Source organism: Amblyomma mixtum, chromosome 5 (genome assembly GCF_055824585.1).
Source record: "Amblyomma mixtum isolate Tamu chromosome 5, ASM5582458v1, whole genome shotgun sequence".
NCBI classification, from domain to species: Eukaryota; Metazoa; Arthropoda; class Arachnida; order Ixodida; family Ixodidae; genus Amblyomma; species Amblyomma mixtum.
Genome location: NC_143016.1, coordinates 180868385 through 180892700, shown reverse-complemented (window position 1 = coordinate 180892700; position 24316 = coordinate 180868385). Strand labels below are relative to the sequence as shown.

The window sequence follows — 24316 nt, the reverse complement described above, 5'->3', positions numbered from 1 at the left end:
GCAGCGCTCTGCCGTATCAGCACGAGCCACGATTGAGATGGTACTACGGGTCGGTTACGAATCAGTTAAGTGTGCCCAGCAGCAAAATGTGCTGTACGAAGTTATCAAAAAATCCTGCCCTATCAAGAAAGCTTACCAATGACGAGAAAAGGAAGGCCTGTACTAACGACGGACCATGCCGTTGTCACATAAACACCGGTATTCACCGTCTACGCGCACGCGCCGCTCTCACGAAATTTAGTTCATCGTTAGTTGTTTGAAGATTCATCAGCAAGTTTCTGATGTAACCTTCCTCCTTGAAGGACCAGCCGCGATGAGCCTGGCGAACAGCTGAGGTAGTGGAGTGGAAGTTTTGCCACACATTTCAGGCTACCACGCGAAAAATCTTCGCTCCACCCCGTTTCTAAAAACGCACATGGGAAGTTCTCCTCCTCTATCATCCTCTCTCGTTAGCAAACACCCGTTTCCGGCAAAGAAACAACACTAAAACAACAAAACGAGCGCACATGAACTGCTGAACGCTGCCTTGCACATGTCTGCTCGGGAACAACTTTCCAACCAAAATTTGCGGTGGAGCTTCGCTCGTTGCATGACAGGTGGCGCTCGCTTTTCCGCAAGTGGTCAATTCTAAGTGTCATCACTTTCCGCTATAAGAGCTCCCTGAAAGTTTGTCAGTATTGCACAAATTGTCCACATTTGGTTCGCTAATGGAACCAGCGAAATAGGAAGGGAACGATCAAAGATGTGATACCCTCTGATGCGCTGAATCCTCCTTTCAACATGAATTCGAAGCGCTGCAATTGCTTGAGTTTTTTGAACTTCCTCTGCAGTGAACTGCCGAGATCTAAGGAAAGGTGGGATGTTCACTGCCACACCTTTCCCATGCATAAGGTCTTCTATCAGGAAGCCCTTGTCAGGCATAATTGAGTCTCCTTCATCAAACTGGAGGTCCAGGAACCCACTTTTGATGACGCACTCCCTGTCGGATGTACCACCCGTGAACAGTTCGGACACAAATGTTAACACTCCACTTGGTGCCACACCAACAAGTCCTTTCACCGTGTGGGTTGACTTGTAATGCGAGTGGAGCTCGGACTGTGTGACAAATGAGGTGGGGACATCGCATCTGATCTCAGTGGCATCGAGTATGACTCTTGTTGATGAATACCTCTCAAGGAAGGCGTCCGGCATTGTTGCATTAATGGCATTTCTGGACTGCCACAGCGGCAGCCGTGCCAGCTGCAAGTACATGTAGTCTGTCCATGCAGAAAATATTCTGGACACTGTGCTCTTCGACACAGAAAATAGGTGTCCAAGACGCCGGTGAAAGAAACACAGCCGGAGTTTCATGAGCACAAGAAATAGTTCATTTGATGAGCTGATCTTACGTCGCTGGCCTCTGCGTGTGAGGTTCCCGCAGTTGCCCTGGTGACGCTTTACATTTGCTCCATCCTCTCCTGGGTCCAGATACTCATACAGGGCTACAAATGAGGTATAGTCTGGAAGCCCAGTGTAGAACTGAATGTCCTCATCACTTTCTTGGAATTTTTCGATTCCAAATGGAGTTAAATCTTCCTCCCATTTCTGCAGTGTGCGCTGGGCGGCAACGAGTTGATCTCGAAGCAAATGGAGCTCTTTTTTCTGTGCTTCAAGTTTCTCGTTGGCATGCTGCAGCTCTTCTTGTGAGTTCTGAATGTCCTGCTTGCTTGAATCAAGTTTTTCTTGTAATTGTACTTCACACTGTTTGCTTTCAGCGAGCTGCTCTTGCAGCTTCACTTCATTTTTTTTGCTAGCAGCTAGCGGTGCTTGCAGAACAGAAACAATGTGATAACAGTTGCATTTATGGAAGTTTTGTGGGGGTTCTTGAAGTGATGGCACATTTTCAGAAAAAATTTCCTGCAGTGGAGACTTTTGTGGAGAAATGCTCATTACAGGTTCGGTATCCGGAGGAAAGTTACCCCATAAAGAGTCTGTGTCTGCAGGGGACTCTAGCCGTGGAGATCCACTGTGCGGAAGACATTCTTGTACTGTCGTTCCAACTGCTGCTTCAGCCTGCCTGCCTTCATTCTTTTTTGAGCGCTTGTGCCCCTTTTTGCTGGTAGGAGCACTCCTCTCATGAGGTGGCTTTCTTGAGGGCTTGAAAGTCCGAAAAGGAAAAATTGAGGGTACAGCTTCCTGACGTAAAACCCGAAGGCCACTTGCAACGTTTGACCAGTAGTCTGAGTTTGCGAAATGGCGAGAACAGACTTTTGTTGCCGCTGAAATTTTGAAATATGGTCCCTCGTCCCTCTTTATGGCTGCAATCCACTTTTTCTTCATGGTGTGGTCTCTCGGAAATCGGTGATACGACACCTGGACAAAAAAGATATTGAGTAAGAGTATGTTATTTCTAATAAAGCATATACAGTGTTCTTCACTGACTAGATGAAACTTGAAATCCACTGTGGAAGAATAAATCTGCACACGAGCGCCTTGGTATTACAGCCATTCAGCACATGACCTGACTGCTCATTGTAACTGTAGATTAGTTGTCAGTCACTCCTGCAATGTTGCAAGCTCAATGTCTTTAGGGGCATGTAAAGGCGCAACAGCTCGAATTGTATATTCTAAACGCTGTATGCATTGGTGAGTGACAATAAAAATTTTACTTGCAGTTGTGAATTACTTTTGAGAAACAGCTTGCCACACACAACCATCACAGCCGACGACATGGTTGGATATGCATCTGCAGTGCCCAGCAGATGAAACAAACATTAATATGGAGCAGTGCGTTGGTAAACAGCGTAGACTGTTGCAATGCTAAGCGTGCACCGTAAATGCTTCTCTTGGTTAAACCGCTCATTAATTTGTGCTGGAATTTGACAAAGAGGTGGCATACGACAGGCTTGCTTTTTCAATGCCAAGTTTGTATGATGTACTTATTTGGTTTGGTTTTGGTTACTGAGGTTAAATATCCCAAAGCAACTCGAACTATGGGGGACGCCGAAGTGAAAGGCTCCGGAAATTTCGACCACCTGGGGTTCTTTAACGTGCACTGACATAGCACAGAACACGGGCCTCTAGAATTCCGCCTCCATCGAAATTCAGCCGCCGCGGCCGGGATCGAACCCGCATCTTTCGGGCCTGCAGCCGATAACCACTGAGGCACCGCGGCGGGGTCCTTACTTGATCAGAATTACAAATCCGCGTCGTCTTCAGCACTAGCAACCCCCATGATAAGGAGCTTTCGCATAGTGCGCGTTTAGCGTTGCAACAGTCAGCATACAAAGAAACCGCGCAACACAGCACGAATACGCGATCCGCGCGTGCTGTGTGTGTCTACCGTCTCCGTTCCATGATGAGGCGCCGACAAGCCGGCTGGCGAGTCAATGATCGCACGAACTGGCCGGGGTTACCCCGTGCTGCGAGTCTATCGGGTCAAGTTCGTTTCTCTGCATGTTAGCTTTAACACGCCAACTAGGGAATCGCTATGTGGCAATATAGTTCATCGCAGTCGGCTAAACGAATTCAGTGCCCTGATAAACATTCTTGCCATGTACAGTGTGCACAGCACTGTTTGACGTCCGCACTTCTGACACATATGAATGGCACCATCCACACAAACAAGCGCTACTGCTTCTAACATCGCCCGCTAGGAATGCAGTAATGCGTGCGTACCTTTTGTCCGGATTGGTCTGTGTATCCGCACTGTTTGCACAGTGGGACGCAGCAGTGCGATGGCATGATGTCGTCCGTCGAACAACTGCATTAAGGGTTCTGCTGATGCTGTTAAACGTCGCCGTTGCCGGTGGGCGGACACAGCGCAAGAACGCACCTCGGCATGTATCGCGAGTGAATTTCTCCTTCACCATGGCGGCACTCACAGTGTTGCCAGAGTCGAAACTGTGCACGGCCCAGCGTTCCTTGAGTTTCTGCAACCTGCCTATCGAAAATAAAATGTGTATGAAAGACAACCCTATTGAAAAATCCGGTATCGCGGCAAACCGGATTTTACCGGAACATATCGGTTTCATACCGGTCCGGTATCACTCTCATACCGGCGAGACCCGTCCGGTTTGATGGCTATACCGGTTCATACCGGTCCGGTATCGATCCCAAACCGGACAGACCGCTCCGGTACGGGGCTCATACCGGGCAGTCCATTCCCGGTTCGAAGCTCAAATCGGACAGACCAGCCCGGTACGGAGCTCAAACCGGACAGAGGAGTCCGGTACGTAGCTCAAACCGGACATACCAGCCTGTATTCAAAGCGATATGTGCTGCGGTTCTGGTGCTTGGTTTGCAGATTGACTGTTGTACGCCAGCAGATATTTTTTAGGGGAAGGAGGGGGGGGGGCAGCGTGCGCATAAGTGCGATAATCAATACATACATGGTTTTGTTGAAAGGTCTAGAAAAAGAAAAGGGCTAAGCGTGAGCTTCGCAGTGGCAAAACATGCAGTTTGTGCATGAAAGGCGGGGGCTGCTTCCCGTGCAGCACCCTGACAAAGCCAGGGCGGCTGTGTGCGGGCAACCGGCTAGTATATATCCGCCAGCAGCCTTCGTAAGTCCTTCGAAGATTACTCTGGATTTCACAGTGCAGAACTTCAAGACTGGCTGATAAACATGGCGAGCCTCCGGTGACTGCGCCAGAGGCTCAAAAAGGTTTGTTACTGTCGCGTTCATTGTAGCAGCTTTCTTAATGTTCGCTAGCGGCAGCCTCTAGCGACGCATCGATGAAGAAAGCAAATTCTTGGTTTCGTGCAGGAATTCTTTGCACTTCTTCTTCAAGTGATCGCCCATTGATAACGCAACTTGTCCAAGCGTCATCGCGAGCGGCCCCACCTTTCACTCTATCAGGAACACATACTAATCACAAATCGCCCAGAACATTTCTATCTACAAACAAGAAAAGGTTAATTCAACGGAGCCGGAAGCTTGGGGTGTTCCCTTAAGGGCGACGCTTCGTGCTAGCTAAAAGATACAGCGCTCGAGAGAACAAAATAAAAACAAAAACCACCTGTAGAAACCTTACACGAGTAACCCGTCTTTGCGCAATTTTTTTTTTAAAGCTTTTTTCTTTTCTCTCCTCACCGCCTTTGCTTTTCCTGGGTCCAGTCGCAAAAAAAAAAACCTGCGCATTCCTGGCTTTTCTGTCCTGTCCCTTCCAGTGCCGTTCCCCGAAGCGGCGCGGAGGCGCTCACTCTACAACCCACGACCGAGCCGCCCTCCCGACCACGCTACCCGCGAGGCTTCCATGAAGTGGCGAGGAGGTTCCGATTCTGCTTGTTCACTGTGCCCGGTCGCAGCGCGGTGACTTTATGCAGAAGTCCTCCCCCGCCTTTCCTGCGCTTGTTTGGAACAGGTTTTAGTTCTCTCCTGCGGCTGGGTTGAGTGTCAAGCTATGAAGGTAGCTGCGAAAACACGCTGGCACTCGCTCGTTGGCGTTGAATTTGTGTTATACAATTTTTTGCGCCTTTCTTCGTGTTGCCTTGATCAATCCATGATCAAAGATGACATTGCCTTTCATGCGTACGTCCAGTGCAAATATGGTGGAACCCTATCATCCTTGTCTCAGTGATGAATGACTTCGCTCCGAAAGACGTGAGTGGTGAACATTTGACCGGTGGAGGCCACGGCGGTGAAGGCGGATTTTATGACGGCGACGTCGTGCTGCTAGGACGTAAGTACGCATTTTAAATCACTCTGTTCTTTAAGTACTGCCTCCGTCTCGGGGATATGCTCGGCGTCAACAGAAACGTTCTAACTGTCCAGTGTCTTTTTAACAAACTTTGTAGATTGCAGAGCGTAGAGGGACGGAATAGCGCAAAATTTTATTTCAGTTACATACTGAAATTGCTTGTCCTTCATGATAACACGACTAAAATTAGTTTTATAGTTTGTATTCTTTCTTTGCACAGGCATGTGGTGTACACGTGCGAGAGCAATCATCGATAAGCGTCCTGAGGGGGAGCGGCTCAAGCCCTTGAACAAACGTCAAGCATCGCATCGATGCTGCGGTATGTGCCGTAAATAATGGAGGATGACCACGCAAGCATCGGAATCGTCCGAACAACCTGTTTACACACCAACAATGTTACGACGCAGATTTTCAACACATTATTGATTCAAATATGGAAGGCGTGAGGTGCATTCACGATACTGAGCATTGCCAATGCTCAGGGCCTGGCGTCTTCAGACGCCTTGCTTGTCTGTGGCTTGTCTGGGCCGACGAGGGCCCGCAATTCACAGCCCCGTTTGTGCTACTGGGGTATGCATTTGTAATTATTGCATACAGGTCCACCTCGGGAATGGAATTTTTATTCCTTCGGCTACGTGGGCAGCAGTTATGGTGGCACCCAAAGATTCGCGTTTCTGCAAGGACGCAGCCTTTGGACGACTCCACAACTCCTGGAAAGGAGCGTTACAGGGCAAGCTTGCCATCGGAACCTGAAGTCAGAAGCCTCGACAGTGGGCAGGAAGCCAATGACCCCTGAAAAGCTACAAGCCATTGGCCGTAAGTTGCATGTCACAGTGCTCAATGCATTATGTTGTGTGTCAGTGCCCAATAAAATGATAAGGTGGGGGCATTATGTACTACCAATCATATTTTCTTTTCTGCAGGTGCTTTTCACTACTTCATTGGCCAGCACCCTGTAGAGACCCCAGCGCCGGTAGATCGTCGCAAAGAGTTCAATTATTACCTTAGTGAGCTGGTTCACGACATGCGAAAAAAATAAACATCTTTTGGAGTTTTTGATGCATTACAATACTCACCAAGCAACCAATACTTGGTAAAAGCTGGGAGCAAATAACACAATTGCACATCACTGCAATACGAGTCGCTGATAATCGCAGATTACCAGTTTCTGAGGCTCTGTATATTGCAGCATTTGGCATGTGCACTTATGGCCCCAGTTTTTGGGCAGATTTAATCCAAGTGGAATATATTTGAAGCATTTTATTCCTGCCTTTGTCCTGTGATACAGGGCCCTCCTGTATAATACGGGCCTAGCCTGTAGAATACAGGACTGTCCTGAAATCCGGTATGAATTTTAAACCTGAACCGCATACCGGGTTATTGTACAGGATTTGCGATACCGGATTACCGGAGTATCCTGTACAAAACAGGAGAGTCCTGTATTATACAGGACTGTCCTGTTTTATACAGGATATTCCGGTAATCCGGTATCGCAAATCCTGTACAATAACCCGGTATGCGGTTCCGGTTTAAAATTCATACCGGATTTTTCAGTAGGGAAGGGTTGCATCTTACGTAAAGCACAGGCTATAGACTTTTTCGACGCCTTGGTCAAGGAGAGTTGATTTATTATAAACCTACAGCCCTACCAAAAGAAAAATTCAGAGGGGCGCTTTGTTGACCTAAAATGCGGTGAGGCGAAAGCCTTAATCGCGGTGTTGCTGCTTGTTTCACTGATGTGTGGTTAAGAGGTTAGGCTTCGTCTCTAAGAGTGGAACGCGACAGCGTCTAGGAACGCTGCCTGGGAGTCCACAGAAGGCCATCGCTCGTTCGGCTCTACGCCTTGCTCGTCGGTAAATTGGTTTTTGAGGAAAGGAATTGTACCTATCTCGCATATCTCGGTGGACACTTGAACCTCACCGTAAGGGAAGCGGCGAAGATGGGAGTGAACGAAGACACCGTATTCACTAGACGCCCCTTTGTTCATTCCAAACCATCGAGCTGGCATGGCGGAGTGGTTAGCGTGCTCATCTTGAACTCCGGAGACCCTGGTTCAAACCCCAACTTTACCAATTTCCTACTCGGTTTTATTTATTTACCTGATTTGACTATAAATGTTAATTAGGCTAATTAGTTAATTAACTAATTAACTAAACACAGTCCCGCTTAGAGCATCAGTATATCATCCGTTTAATTGGTTGCATGTTTACTAGCCAAAGTACAATTGGCCCCGTTTCAAATTCGCACACTGGCGCCACGGCCATTTCGACCAACTGAGAAGCGTGATATTTCTGTCGACAACTCCTGCTTACAACGAGGAGGCATTAAAGGCTACCGCCTTAAAAAAAAATGCCACAAGTGGCCGACAGTGGATGTGTTGAAAATGTGATGCCTGGCGCTACGCTATCGCGAAAAAAACTGGTGACGAGCCTCGCCGGGTCATTCCCTCTATTCTGTTGCTGTGGGGGAAGCTGTGACGGACGGCTACCATTTGGAAAAACTACTGTGAGGAGCGGTCCGCTTCACAGGCTGTGAAGTTCTTTTTCAGATAACGCTACACTGGTGTTCGAATGCGCAAGCGTTCGCGGTGATTAGAACACAATGGCATTCTCATGCTGCATTATAAACGTACTGCATGTCAATGCAACCTCTTGTGAACTGTCACCGACGGGAACACATTCCTGGAGAAATGAAGTCCAGCTGCTGCCTACTGTCACGCAAGATTTGAATGCATGTACGCAGCCAGGCTTGCCCATGCAACAATCATGTGGTCTAGAGCAACGGCCATAGTAGGAGCGATAACGAGCAGATGTTTTCTACCAACTAACTCTGCTAGAATAAACGGAACATAGGGCAATTTCCCCACCGGTTCGAATGTATCACAACAGCGTATCGGGTAGCCCTGCTGCAGTGCCGCCGGAGCTTCACTTATGGCAATCCTTTTCGTGCGCACTGTATACGTACTTGCGCAATGAAGGCAATGGCGAGCGAGGCACACGAATTACATATAGAGTGCGCATCCTTGTTTAAAAGTTCAGTTCGCAAAAGTTAGTTGCTGGCTTTTGCCAGCAATAATTCATTTTTCGTAATTAAATTTCTTTTTGTTACTCAGAATAGGAAAACCACAACGTTATTCAAAATATAAGGAGATAAACCAAAACTTCTATCTGAAACTTCTGCGCAGAACACTGCAGTGACGTGCAAAATTTTGGGTTGTTATGCAAGAGGCTACCTTTCGAAGCGAAGAAATTGTAAATGGCAAGGATATGAGGTGGCCTACTTCTGCCCTGGAGGCTTTAAAAACCGCACTAAGCGGGCCAATTTACGCCTCTACCTTGAAACCTTCGAGCTCCTTCCAGCCGTGGTTGCCCTCCAGGAGCCAGGCCTGGGACCCACACTTTCAAATTACACGACGTTCCAACAGGATCACGCGTCTTGTCTTCTCGTTCACAAAGCCTGCACAGCCAACTTAGTGGATCTCGATCTCCAGCTAGAGTATTCCTATGTAATGGTGACTATCCTACCACTCCGCCGCAGGGACCCGCCGTTGCATATACTCAACTTATACTGCGCTCCAAAACTCAAGCGAGTTACTTTTGTGGACCTCTTTAGCCGCGCAGTAAGAGTAGCGGGTCGCGATCCCCTGCTGATTGCGGGCGACTTTAACGCTAGAGATAGAGGAATATGCGCTCAAACTTTCTAGGCAAAACTGGGAATCGCTATGCGACAAAATGGACGGGAATATAAGTCTGGCTCGCACATGGAGTTTACTCAGATACCTCCTAGACCCTGACGGATGTAAAACGGCCCAGAGGCAAAACCTCCAAAAGATCCAGCATAAACATGAGGGTACAGAGCAAGAGCTGCTCGATGAGATTCGATCTAAGCACATAGGGGACACCGAGAAGGTACCTCTGCATGGTTACTGTGGGATACCCAACGATCGCTTGGACGAACCCATTACTGAATCCGAAGTGCGAGCAGAGCTTGCTAGATTAAATACTAATTCAGCGCCCGGACCGGATGGGGTAAGCAACAAATTGCTCAGAAATCTCGACGACAACTCTATAACAGCACTCATTGCCTACATGCAGAAATGTTGGGAGGCGGGTGAGATTCCTAAGCAGTGGAAGTCGGCTAAGGTGGTACTTATTCCTAAACCGGGGAAACCTTTGTCGATCGAGAACCTAAGGCCTATATCCCTAACTTCCTGTGCAGGGAAATTGATGGAGCATGTAGTGCAGACACGTCTCAACAACTACATGGAAGACCACCATCTTTATCCTATCTCCATGGTGGGATTCAGGTCTCATCTCTCAACGCAGGACGTGATGCTGCAACTAAAACATGAAATTCTGGACTCACAAACGTGGGACGCGAAGGTCATTCTGAGTCTTGACCTGGCGAAGGCTTTCGATAACGTCACGCACAAGGCGATCCTGGATAATCTCAGCCTCCTGGGAGTAGGCCCGAAAACCTACAACTATGTTAAAAATTTCCTTTCCGACAGAGTGGCCCAAATTAACTTCGGGGAAAGTAAATCAGACTACATAGAGCTAGGTAGCAAGGGGACCCCGCAGGGATCTGTACTGTCCCCGCTTCTTTTCAACGTGGCCATGATCGGGCTTCCTAGCAAACTAGCAGCGATTGAAGGTCTCAGTCATTGCATGTATGCGGATGACATTACTATGTGGATTGGCAAAGGAACTGACGGTCAAATAGAGGAGACTCTCCAAATGGCCATAGGAGAAGTTGAAAAGTATGTAAATGATAGGGGGCTTAGGTGCTCCCCGCAAAAATCGGAAATGCTTTTTTACCAACCAAAGAGGAAATCACGGTCGGATCCCCCGCGGATATCTCTTAAGGCTCAGGGACTCGATATCCCGACAGTGGACAGGATTAGAGTCTTAGGGCTGTACATTCAAAACAACGGTTTCAATGGAGAAGCAATAAAGAAGTTGGAGATATGCGCGCAACAGACTATGCGGCTCATCCGCAGAATCGCAAATAGGCGCTATGGCATGAAAGAAACGAATCTAATCAGATTAGTTCAAGCCTTTGTAATAAGTAAGATTGCTTACGTAGCTCCTTTCCTTAATCTCAAGGCAGCGGAGAAGTCCAAGCTGGAAGGGATCATTCGCAGAAGTGTCAAGCAGGCGCTGGGTTTACCAATTCGGACCCCCACCGCAAAACTTTTAGAACTAGGTCTTCACAACACATTGGATGAAATTGTGGAAGGCGTGACAGTCTCGCAGTACGAAAGGCTGTCGGGAAGCGTTACAGGCAGGCAAATCCTCGCGAAACTAGGAATAAATTACGAGAGTCAGCGAGGTCCGAAAGTGGACATGCTTAAGAGCGTGCGCGATAGGCTGATGATCCCACCACTACCGAAAAACATGCATCCCGTCCACCACAAGGATCGCAGAGAGAAACGGGCTGAAGCCCTCGGCAAATGTTTCAAAAACTATCCGATAGAACACGTGGCCTACGTGGACGCAGCTAATTGCGGGAGGGGGAGAATGGTGATAGCGGTAGCTAGCGCCGAGACATATCTCCGAGCCGGCGCTTCGATCACGACGGACAGTCCCGAAATTGCAGAAGAAGCCGCCATCGCACTTGCAATAGTGGGCACGGATGCGTCAATGATAGTCAGTGACTCAAAGGTAGCAGTGATGAATTTTGCCAAGGGGAGGGTCTCCCCTCTGACGAACGGAATCCTGCGGACTGCAAGGGACGACCGCAAAATTCGCGTAGTCTGGACACCTGCACACGCATCCCTGGCTGGAAATGAAGCAGCTCACGAACTGGCTCGAGGTCTTGCTTTCCGAGCCAGTGGCCATACCGAGGGCTTCGCAGACAGGGATCGTCTTGTAGGTTACAGAGAAATCACACAACATTATAGGCTCAATCGAACAAAGTACCCCGCTGCTGATAAATCATTGACAAAGAGTCAGGCCACCTCTTGGCGCCGTCTCCAAACTTATACGTTTCCGAACCCGGTTATGTGTAGTCGTTATTATCCGGGACAATATTCAAACGAGTGTAAGCAATGTAAGGCCAAAGCGGATCTCAACCATATTCTCTGGAAATGCCCTTTTGCCCCCCTGGAGGGACAAAAAATAAAGTCACTTGAACAATGGGAGGCTCTCCTACTCAGCTCCGATCCGGAGACTCAAACAAAAGTCGTCCAACTGGCCGAAGACGCCGCCAGGAGCCAAGACCTTCTGGCCGTCGTTTAGGCGGGGGGCCTATATGCCCTTCAGACTGTTGGCAATAAACGTTTTACAATCCAATTTAACGCTCCCAGTCAGCTGTGGGGGTACCGCAAGGAGGAGTCGCGCGGACGTAGGCTGGCGGAGCTTGCGTCCACGTTGGGCCTCACCCTCCACACGGACCCCGTCCACCCAACACGGCTAGGAAACTCCGTGACACCGGATACGTGCCCGGACTTAACCTTCACTCGCAACATACGACACGCAGACTGGCTCAACACCGAGGAGACCCTCGGTAGCGACCACTGCATCCTTAACACTACACTACGCACACGCCCCCTCAAGCGTCCCAGAACACAAGCCCGTATCCCAGATTGGACGAAATTCAAGCAAAATTTTAACTCACTTGATAATACACCCATTTTCGCGCAAGGCTACCCAGCATGGTCCCAACAGCTGCTGACCCACCTTTCCTCGCATAAAACACACATCCAGCTCTCAGAGTCGGTCACGGACGTGGATAACCACCTTCTGCACCTCTGGGAAGCCCGTCGCAGCCTCGTCCGCCGTTGGCGACGCCAGAAACACAATAGAAAGCTTAAAGCTCGAATTGCCAAGCTTACCCAGAAAGCGGCAGAGTACGCGGCCCAACTCGCCGACTCCAACTGGGTGGATAGATGCAAGACGGCCGCGCGACAAATGTCCAGCCGAAACACGTGGCGTCTCTTTCGAGCCCTAATCGACCCAACCCAAACACGAACTGAAACACAAAAACATTTGCAGCGAGCCATGCATGCTTTTCCTGGCAACACAACTCAACTGCCGCAGAAACTTCGGGACCAGTATCTGTGTACAGCCCAAGACCCCCGTGGACCTGCGTACTCTTATGCACGCAGAGAGAACACGGAGCTGGATAAACCTTGCCAGCTCCATGATCTGCGGGCGACTCTCGCCAAAATGAAACGGGGCACTGCGCCAGGATGGGATAAGGTCACAGCGCGGGGACACCCCTCTGCCAATCGAATTGAAAACGGCTTTGGTCACTTTTATTCCTAAAGCTGGCAAACCAATTGACACAGATAACCTCTGCCCCATCTCTCTCACCTCATGTGTGGGCAAACTAATGAAGACGATCTTGCGGGATCGGTTATCTACATATCTTGAACACAAACATGTCTTTGCGAGCACCATGTTTGGATTCCGCCCGCACAGATCCGCACAGGATGTCCTCCTGCAACTCAATCGGGAAGTCCTTGACCCCCTCGAATGCCCCCATAATGACCGGGTAGTACTCGCCTTGGATCTTAAAGGGGCTTTGACAATGTAACATATGAGATCATACTCACTAACCTAAACCACACCGACTGTGGCCTCAACACATTCCGATACATATGCCAATTTTTAATGGATCGTCAATCCTACATTCGAATTCAAGATAGAGGGCATGGTCCTTACCTACAGGGCACGCGGGGAACCCCGCAAGGCGCTGTACTTTCCCCGTTGCCCTTCAATTTGGCCATGATGCACCTACCGGCCCAGCTGAGTGGTGTCGCCGGCGTGCAGCACGCTATGTACGCCGATGACATCACTGTGTGGGCCACACAGAGTAGCACAGGGGACATTGAAACCAGCCTGCAAACAGCGGCGACGATAGTAGACCGCTACGCCCGCCGCTGCGGTCTTCAATTTTCCCCTCAAAAATCGGAATTTGTGCACCTCCGCCCCTCACAGAAGTGCACAACTAAAATATCTCTTTCTCTTCAGAATGGTCCCATACGCGACAGTGATGAGATACGGGTACTCGGACTCTACATCCACAAACACAGGCGGCCAGACACTTCATTGGCCAAACTCTGTAATGTGGGGGACCAGGTGGGCCGCATGGTCCGCCGGGTTTCCAACAAACAGGGATGGTTACGAAGTAAGGATGCCTTGCGGCTGGCAAACGCCTTCGTAACTAGTCGAATTCTCAATTCGACTCCTTATCTCCACCTACGGAAACAAGAGGAGGACGCTCTTGAGGTCATCCTTCGCCAAATTGTTAAACGTGCCCTTGACCTCCCCATCACTACTTCAAACAGCCAGCTTATGGCCCTTGTGGTGTTGAATACTTTCCGGGAGCTCCGGGAGGCGCACCTTGCAAACCAGTACACGCGCTTGTCGCTAACGGAGTCGGGTCGCCGCCTTCTTCCTCGACTCCATATCCAACATTCCCCTCCAATGGAAGACAGGTTTCACATCCCGGAAGTGTCGAAACGTGCCCTCCAAGTGCGGCCTCTTCCAACAAACACGTCACATGAAGACCATAATGGTCGGCGCCTGGCACGAGCGGAAGCGCTAGCCCGATATTATGGCAACAAAAATTAAGGGGGCACTTTGACTGTCTAAACTGCGTAAAGGGCGAAAGCATTTTCCGCACCACTTTCGCTGTTTCTGTTGCACTGGTGGCGTCACATATAATTGAGTACTAATTACTAAGTGATGACAAATCGCTAATTAATGGTTAATTACTGATTAATGCCTGAATACTAATTAACTGCTAAATAATGACGGTTAAGCTTCGACTTTAGGAGTGGAACGCGACAGCATGTTGTAGCGCTGCCAGGCAGTCCATGGAACGCCACCACCCGTTCGGCGCGATGCCTTGACCTTTGAACGCAACGCTTTTTGAGGAAAAGAAATGGCGCAGTAATTCTGTCATCTCGGTGGACACCTGAACCGCACCGTCGAGAAAGGGAGGCGGTGGGAGTGAAAGAAGACAAAGAGGGCCCGTAATGAAGAAAATGAAAATTGTATTTGAGGAAAGGAAATTACGCAGTAACTGTCTCACATACCTCGGTGGACACCCGTCAAAATTCAGGGGGCCACTTTTTTGACCTAAAGTGTGGTCACTGATGTGTGGTTAAGATGTTAAGCTTCCCCTCTAAGAGTGGAACGCGACAGCGTCTTGCAACTTTCCCAGGGAGTCCATAGAACGCCATCGCCCATTCGATCTATGCCTCGCTCGTCGGTAAATTGGTTGTTGAGGAAAGGGAATGTGTCTGTCTCGCATAATTCGGTGGACATCTAAAACTCGCCGGAAGGGAAGGAAGGAGGATGAAAGTGAGCGGAGACACCGCATTCAGTAGACGCACCTTTGTTCATTCCAAACCATTGAGCTGGCATGGCGGAGTGGATAGCATGCTCGTCTCGCACTCCGAAGACCGGGGTTCGATTCCCGAGCTCGACCAAATTGCTACTCGGTTTTATTTATTTATATGACCTGACTAGAAAAGTTAATTAGGCCAATTGGGAAATTAAGCAATTAACTAAGCTCAGTCCCAATTACTTGGAGCATCACTATACGATCCCTTCAAATGGTTGCATGATTACTAGGCAAAGTACAATTGGCCCCGTTTGAAATTCGCGCACTGTGACGTCACGACCATTTCGACCAATTGAAAAGCGTGACATTTCTGTGGACAACTGCTGCTTACAACGATGAGACATTAAAGGCTTCCGCCTTAAAACAGGTGTATACTACGTGGACGCTTCCGGCCCTCACCACGGGGGATGGTACACGGCCGCGGTAGTTCACAACAACAACACAGTTAAAGGTCTCACTTTCAGAGCCCGCCGTGCAACACAAGCAGAAGAGGTCGCGATTGCTCTCGCGGCCTCACATTCCAATTCAAAATACATAATCACCGACTCGTGAGGGGCCTGTCGTAACGTCGAACAAGGCTGCACTCCGTTCCTAGCCTATCGAATATACCAAAATTGCATACGGGATACGGACGCCACACACCGTTACCTTATATGGGCCCTGCTCATCAGGGGTTGGCAGGAAACGAGGCAGCAGACGCAGCCGCCCGCGCGCTCTCTCACCGGGCTGTTTTCTCCTCCGCATCCGATCAGGAACCCAATTTTAATCCGGTTTATACGTTCAAAGATGTCACAACCTACTATCAAGATAGCCATCGCCTTTACCCTAGCCCATGTAAAGGCCTCAAGAAGGCGGATGAGCGGCTCCTTCTCCGCCTCCTCACCAATACATTGCTGTGCCCGGCAGCCCTAAAACATTTTGACCCCTCCTTTAGCGGCAACTGCCCGCACTGTAGTGCGATATCTTCGGACACCTATCACATTGCGTGGGCCGGCCCCTCCAACCCGGCCATTCCCCCCATCCCCAACCCAACCCGGGAGGACTGGGAGGCGACCCTGCTCAGCTGCCACGACTTGCAGGCCCAACAAGCCTTAGTCGGGCGCGCCCGGGCGGCAGCTACCGCCCCTGGGGTCCCAAACTAGGGACCTCCACCTAGTGTTTGTAAGGATCGGTCCCTTACGGGCTGATCCAAACACCTCCTGTCCGTTCTGAATAAATGTTTTCACCACCACCACCCCCTGGAAACACTGACAACGATATTGAATATAGCTAGGAGGATGAGAATAACGTCGAGTGCACTTCACAGGTATTTGGTTACCAGTATTCTTCAAGAATAAGGGATGTAATAGCTGCGCCTTGCCAGAACTGATATGTGTAGCGGAAACCTGTCACTAATGAAAAGTGTGCAGTGTGATTTGAGGACCGTGTAGCGATCGGTGGGGAGGCAAATGATAGATATAATGTTAAAAAGCAGGAGGAGTGTTGATTCGTTCAAGGATGAAACACAGGTAAGTAATATCTTAGCTGACATAAAGAATAGGAAATAGGCGTGGGCAGCGCAAGTAATGCAAAGGGTATATAAGCCATGGTTCTTTGGTTTGACGGAGAGGATTCTAGGAGATAGTAAGCGTGACTATAGAAGGCAGAGGAAGGTGTGCTGATGAGTTTATGAAGCCTGCGGGCACAAAGCGCCCGCAAGTTGGGCAGGGTGTACACTGGGTGTCCCTGGTATCCTTAGCCTGGGCTTAAAAGTAGTCCACGGCACAATCAGACGACGCGACCAAATGCATGTTGCTGGCTATTGTTTTTAGCAACTCAGAATATTTTTCGTATTGGACTTAATTGCTTAATTAGTCAATATTAAATAACCACCTTCACAAGCAACAAAAGTAGACGAAAAATTTCAACGAGAAAGTTGCAGAACGGTCCGAAAAACTGCTGACTGGACAGTTTCTTTCCATTTATTGCTTATTAGGCTTCTTTTGTTCACTGCAGATGCCTTCGAAATGCAAAACAAAATTACAACCTGACATGTGCGTATACGCGCCGCGATTTCAGTGCCTCAGAACGTCCAGCCGAAACAAAAGAACATCTCATCCACCCGGGTGTGCTGCCGCATGAGAGGTTACAGGGCTGCGGCGCAAGCGCTGGCTGTGCGATTTATGCGAGCAGAAGCAATAAGATATGTGACAGCTTATCGCTATCATGAATCGCCGGAAACAAAGCATATCGCCGGAGTAAATCGTACAGCTAGCTGCTGCGTTTCTGCCCTGTCGCCTTTCAAGCGGCAGCACACCGGTCTAACTGATCTGCTCGTTCTTATATGGAACGTCTGAGAGCACTGAAATGGCAGCGCGCAAGTGGTAATGTCACGCGGTATATTTCTGCATTTCGTTGGCATTTGCAGTGAGCGGAAGAAAGCTTATAGGTGATAGAAGATTTGAAACTGTTCACTCAGGTGTTTTGCTTATCATTCTATGACTTTCTCATTAGAATCTTTCGCCTATCTTCGTTGCTAGCAAAGTTGTTTAGTTAATCTTCAGCATTCAGCATTCTTCGAGCAGTGCCTGAACAACCTGTGATAAACACATGCGGCCTCAGTCGCTCAGAAACTGACCAGGGGCGGCGTGGCGGAGAATGAGCTTGCGGAGAATAAAGAAAGCCACGTCTCTGGCTCTAGCCGCCTGAAGAACTGCCGTTTCGGCATAGCGTGGGATATGGTTAACCCAGCGGTGACCAGAAGGGGAAGACGGCAGAGGCCTGTAAAGGTCGATGCCTATGGGATCAAAGGCACCGGCATTGCAAGGCAATGGCTGCGAGGGGGCAGAAAGGCACTGTTGGTGGGACTTGAGGCATTGTCAATCAAGGCATGAATCAATGTACTCGCGTAAAAGGTGTACATTCCACGCCAGTAGCACCGGTGCCGAATTCGAGTGGATGTTTTCAAAACAGAGGCATGAGTAGTGTGGGGTACGGCGCAGTGGCTAGGAATAACGAGAAGACATTTTCGGCTGTAATTACGAAGATAGAACAGGGCTTCCAGCGCAGTAAAGTGGCGGGCTTGGCGCCGAAGCTGTCGAGGGGCTGCTGCCGTACTGTGGCCGGACAGCTGGTGCACGAGAGAAGTAATCCGTGTGTCCTCAAGCTGTTCCACAATCATGTTTGGTGGACACAACGAGGAGAGCACGAGGTGAGTGCTGGAGAAAGTCGCAGCGTCGTAAGGCGGTGGCTAACGGGAGAGGGCGTCTGCACCAGAGTGCTTCAGTTTAGAGTGGTAGACGACTGAAATGTTATACTTTGTAAGGCTGAAGGTCCAACGCTCAAGACGACCCGATGGATCCTTCAAGGATGACAACCAAAATGAAGCGTGATTATCGGTGACGACGTCGAATCAGTGACCGTAGTCCTATGGTTGAAATTTGATTGTTGCCCACGGAATGGCCAAACATTCTTTTTCTGTGAGGAGTAATTGACCTCGGCTAGGGATGTGACAACGTGCGGCCCTCATAGGCGACAACGTATTCGTGTAAGACAGGTTTTCGCTGGGCGAGCACAGCACCAATGCCTACGCCACTTCCGTCCGTGTGTGTTTTGTTCGGTGCGTTAGGGCAGTAATGACGAAGGATGGAGGGTGAAGTAACCACCCGATGTAGGGTAACAAAACCGTTATCACATTGAGAGGACCGTAACCAGAAAGAGCTATAAGCTTGGAGCCGCTTCAAAGGTAAAATGATGGTAGCAAAATTTCGTCTGTAGCGCCGAAAATACGAAGCTATGCCAATAAAACTCCGCAGTTTTTGAGCGTAGATGGCTTCCGAAAGTGGGCGACCGCGTGGAGTTTTGCCGGATCTGGAAGGATGCCGGCTTTGGATACGACATCGCTGTGTGCGGTCCGATGGCGAGCTCTGAAGTGGAATTCCTTGAAATATAAGTGCAGTCGTGTAGTGGCAAGTCAGGCAGACACTTCGCGCTGGCAAGAGTGATGTGTGCAGTAGGCAGAGAATACGACGACTTTATTGAGGCAGAAAACACAATACTTTATCTTATAATGCTTTCGAAAATTGTGGGAGCGTTGGAAAGCCCAAACGGCATGACGTTATATGCGTATAAGCGATCAGGCAGATGAAAGCGTTTTTTCACGGTGGCCATTCGGCCATGGAGATTTGTCATATCAATAACACATATCAAGCGGCGAAAAGAATTCTGCACCTTGTAGGCCATCGAAGGCGTCATCATGCGTTGCAAAGGATAGGCGTGTTCCTGTGTTATTTTGTTCAGGCGTCTATAATCCACGCAAAATCTGAAGGAGCTATCTTTCTTTCGAACCAGCTCGAGCGGGGATTACCAGGGGCTGTTCGACGGTTGCATTTTTGCGGGCTCTAACATGTTGTCCACTTGCTTCGTAATTGCGGGACGCTCGGTTGCTGAGTGCGATATGGGCGCTGTGCAGGGGAGGATGCTTACAATACAAGGCCACGAAATGCCCAAAGTGGCCGAATACAAATACGTCGGGATATGGCTACACGAAGGGCAGATATACACGGAAAAGCATGAACAGTCTCTTAGGGCAAAAGGACGAAGCGATGCCGGAATAATGAAACATAGGGCGTTATGGTGGTACAACAAATATGAAGTACTAAGTCGTATTTGGAAAGGAATAATGGTGCCGCGGCTTACTTTCGGCAATGCGGTTCTGTGCTTAAGGGCAGAAGTTCAGTCGAGATTAGACGTAAATTAGAGAGCTCTTGGAAGATTAGCACTAGGTGCGCACGGCAAAACCACAAACGAGCCAATACAAGGAGATATGGGCTGGGCATCGTTCGAAGCACGGGAAGCTAAGAGTAAAATATTATATGAAGAACGACTGAGGAAATTGTACGATAACAGGTGGGCAGCTAAGGTATTCAAATATTTATACAGGAAGAGCGTTGACTCACGGTGGCGGAAGAGAACTAAAAAACTAACCAGTAAGTATGCCGGTCATGAGGACGGAGAAAGAAAGAGCATTAAACGGCAGGTTAAAAACGCGGAAGTTAAAAATTGGATTAATTCAATGGAAAAGAAACATAGTGTAGAACTATATCATTACTGGAAAAGGGAGATCAGGAAAGAATTTTTCTATGATAACTCAAGAGGCAGTGCCCTACTTTTTGAAGCTGGGTCAGGGTGTCTTAGAACGTGCAGCTGCAAAAAGAAATTTAACGAAGAAGATGAGACATGCGCAGTGTGTGGTAGATCTGTGGAAACAATTGAACACATAATCAAATGTGATGGTATCGAGCCGGATGTCGATGCAGGCACAGTCACTCTTCCGGACGCCCTAGGGTTTAAAGATAACAATGGTCAAGTAAGTAAATCTGCAGTAGAAGTTAGCAAACAACGATTGGAGGATCGGTGGCTGAAAAGCAGAGATGTGGCATAAGGTTAGAAGTGTAGGAAACCGCAGATAAAGAAGATGGCGAATCTTAATGAGAATTGACAACACAGTTGAACAAAAAGAAAGAAAAGCTGAGCATGGTGGCAACTGCCACCACCCCGTTTCAAGGGGGGCGTTCCCATCCATCCGTCCGTCCGTCCGTCCGTCCGTCCGTCCATCCATCCATCCATCCATCCATCCATCCATGGAGCAAGTTCCGACCAAGAGGCGCCCGTCGACGAAGAGCGGAGCGGCGCGCGGAAACGTCCGCTTGCGATCCCGAACCCAAGGAGAAGAGAGCCAGCTATCCCTCGCGCGCGCGCAGCAAAACGCCATCCGTGGCGCTGGTGTCGCTGCGACGCGAGCGCCCTCCCCTGTTAGTTAAAAGTAACCGAACCGAGAGGAGTGCTTTTCGGGGGGAGCCAACAACAGTGGGGTATGCAATGCGGGAAAGCGTCCATCCATCCATCCATCCATCCATCCATCCATCCATCCATCCATCCATCCATCCATCCATCCATCCATCCATCCATCCATCCATCCATCCATCCATCCATCCATCCATCCATCCATCCATCCATCCATCCATCCATCCATCCATCCATCCATCCATCCATCCATCCATCGATCCATCCATTCATCCATCCATCCATCCATCCATCCGTCCATCCATCCGTCCATCCGTCCGTCCGTCCGTCCGTCCGTCCGTCCGTCCGTCCGTCCGTCCGTCCGTCCGTCCGTCCGTCCGTCCGTCCGTCCGTCCGTCCGTCCATCCATCCATCCATCCATCCATCCATCCATCCATCCATCCGTCCATCCATCCATCCATCCGTCCGTCCGTCCGTCCGTCCGTCCATGGGCGCCAATATCAATGCTATGGTTGCCGTCTGAAGAACGACCGAGCGGAGACTGGCATGCGTCGGATGACGAATGAAATTGCTGCGAAAGGACGAAAACTGGTCCCGGTACGTTTAATGGAGACCTTGCTGGATTGCATGGTACAAGATGTATGACAGTGGCGTGGGGACAGGACGACAGGATTAAGGGAGTCGAGCGCAGTACGGCGCTCGTCGACGACTTTCAGAAGTTCAGCCTGTTAGATGCACCTAAGGTATTCACCATGAACTAGGCTCACAGGAGGTTAGAGGGGGTGGCTGACGAGCCTGACTATCGCTCAGGAGGTCAGTGTGAGGAGTGCGAAGGAAGCGGCAGGTTCTTGCGGCGAAGAAATAACACCGAGGGAGCAGACAATGCAGGTGTGTCGGGTTTTTCTCGTGGTGAGGCACATGAGAGGGATACAAGAACTAAGATGTTTGAAGAGAGTTGGACACAGTGAGAAAGATCTACTTTGACTTCGTACACAGAAGAAGGTTCGGCAGATTAGGCGTTGTGCAGGACAGTGAAGGAAACATTGGCTCGGACGCGATGGACGTCGTTGGAGTGTTCAAACAGAAAGTCCCATCACAAAATGCCGCCATATGATGAAGTGAATTGGAACAGAAAATGAAATGCATACAAGACGTCTTGTATAGCGACTCGTGCTATACGTGCTCCGAGCGGCTCGACTTGCTGGGTGTTAGCAGTCCAAGTAAAACTATCGAACACGATGTCATAACTTTTGGCTCATGAGAACTTCGGTACATAATTGACACAGCATCCCCGGTGTTGCCGAGATCACACGTCATCACACCTTCTGCGAAAACATCAATGACGTTTGTGGGTGATATTGGAAGCATTACAGATTTTGTGGATGGTGTAGCCCTTGCGTCAAGAACTGCGTGCACTAGTTTTTCGCTTCGCGAGAGCTGTTGCGATGGTGCATGGGGGAGTATAAGCGGCTCGTGGAGAAGGTTAGCAGCGGGAGGTGGCAGCCTGGAGGCCGGTTGATAAGGCAGGAGGCAGTGGGTCAGCTTGTACTCGGTGTTGCTGCGCGTATAATCCGTACGCAAATGGCGGGAAGACGTCAGCAGACGAAGAACAACAACTGCAACATTGGCGGGACACATGTCCGGCGATGCTGCAAGCAAAGCAGGTAGATCTGTTGCCGCGTTGCGAAGAGAGGCCACGGTTCTTTCACGCGAACAATATACAAAAAACATGCCGGGGCGGTGAAGGCGGCTGAGCATGAGTTGCATCTTGGAAAGGGCCCAAGGGATGGGACAGTGCCCTGGCCAGAATCGCGCTGTACGTAAGAGGGGCAGCCACAGCTTGCGGAGGCAGGCATGGCAGGTCCTCTGCGACTTATGCTTGGATTGTCTGCTAAAGGATAGGAGTCAGCGCCTGTGTTGAGAACTACACTATATTTACAGGCACCAGTTTACGTGCGATCGCTTCTCGGATAACTAGATTAGTATCTTGCATTAGCTGCTGCCTTCCTGCGATCACAGCATCAGCGGGCGGGACCTGGAAGTGCAGTACGGTGCCCGGCCGCTTGGTTAGAACTTTTTACAAGAAGTCCTTATTGATCCCTATCATGATATTCTTTATCGTATCAACCTCTGGCTTCTTAGCGTTCACGCGCTTTGAGAGATCCACCCGGTGATCAATGTAGCTGATGACTGCCTAGCACGGCACCTAGGCCTCTACTCGCAAGCGCTGTTTGGCGGGTAGCTCACAGAGCCCAAGAAGGACAAAAAATTAAGAGGACCTTAAGTTTCTTAAGAGAAGGCTCGGTTTTTTTTTAATTACCATAGCCCAGTACACATCCCAACACACTTTACTATACTATCGTTGGGCTAAAAAGAAAATTGGAAAAGAAGGTCGAACACACTTTACTGTCATACACACCCCAATGCGTTCACTTGATGGCCCTGTAACACGCTACAACTACCGAACCTTTCTGGCATATGCGTTGCGTGCCCGCATGGCACACAGAGGGCCTGGGTTTCGACCCCAAGGCCGGCAGACTGCTTTTTCATTTCAAACTTCTGGTAATAGTTTCGTTACTTTTCTGAAGCCTTCCTCACAATCATAGTTCACGGCGTCGGCATTTCGACCAAACGAGCTGTACATGCTATCGCGTAATACCTCGGTGAAGCTAGTCATGAACTCCGTTCACGTGGCGATTTCCTTTTCCTGGTTGCATCGCCAGAGGTTTGCGAAATCAGCGAGGTAAAAGAGGACGTTGTTTATTTTCATGGTGTCGCCCCAGTGGTCGTTGTGCGCGCTGGCGCGCTCGTACGAAGTCAGCCAGTCCTGCATGTCAAGTCGCTGGTCCCGCTGAAGGCAGCCGGGTCCCGTTGTCGAGTGGTGCCGGCGCAGACAAGCGGCACATTCGGCGGTTGGGACGCCAGGGGAGCGTTATTTGGCATTTCTCATGTTAGAACGCCGCATCGAAACTCCACAACGACATCAGATGCAATCTCAACTGCTTGAAGATGGGTTTAATGGCCCTAAAACACCTGGAACTGAACGGTGATTGTCTGCTCGTCGCGTGTCGTTCAGGAGAAAGCAAGCAGCGCGTGCTCGGCGACAGCGCTGCCGCTGCCGCGTGTACACATTTTCATCATTAAAGTGTGCCTTTCCGCGATTTTTGTTTCACAGCTGTGACACAATCATTTGTCGTAAAACATTCCAGGAGGTCTCACAAAATCTCTCGCTACGCATAACATACAGCTGCTAGTCAAGTTGGAGGCTAGCTGCGACAGGGATTCCAATCGACGACATATAAGCTGACCATGACACATTCAGAATGTGCCCTCCGTCTTTTTTTTATTTACCGAGTACATCAAATGCCCTATGGGAAAACAAACTACAATATTCATAATGAATCAATCTAAAGAGACCTGAGGCGAATTATAATATTTTCAGTTATATTTTCAAAATCATCAGTGCTGGTGTACAGTGTTGCATCGCCAGGCAAGAC

At 49.4% G+C, this 24316-nt stretch overlaps 1 protein-coding gene across 1 annotated transcript; it reads right to left on the bottom strand.

Annotated features, from left to right (window-relative positions):
* Nucleotides 1–521: 521 nt before the first annotated feature.
* Nucleotides 522–1782, bottom strand: LOC149344976 (uncharacterized). Its single transcript, XM_089546420.1, has one exon. The coding sequence runs from the start codon at nt 1348–1350 to the stop codon at nt 628–630; it is 723 nt and encodes a 240-aa protein (XP_089402546.1). The 5' UTR covers nt 1351–1782; the 3' UTR covers nt 522–627.
* Between the last annotated feature and the right edge of the window lie 22534 nt (nt 1783–24316).

Bases quoted from the DNA above. Each gene is read 5' to 3' on its own strand.
- LOC149344976 (XM_089546420.1), bottom strand. From the start codon at position 1,350: ATGAAACTCCGGCTGTGTTTCTTTCACCGGCGTCTTGGACACCTATTT.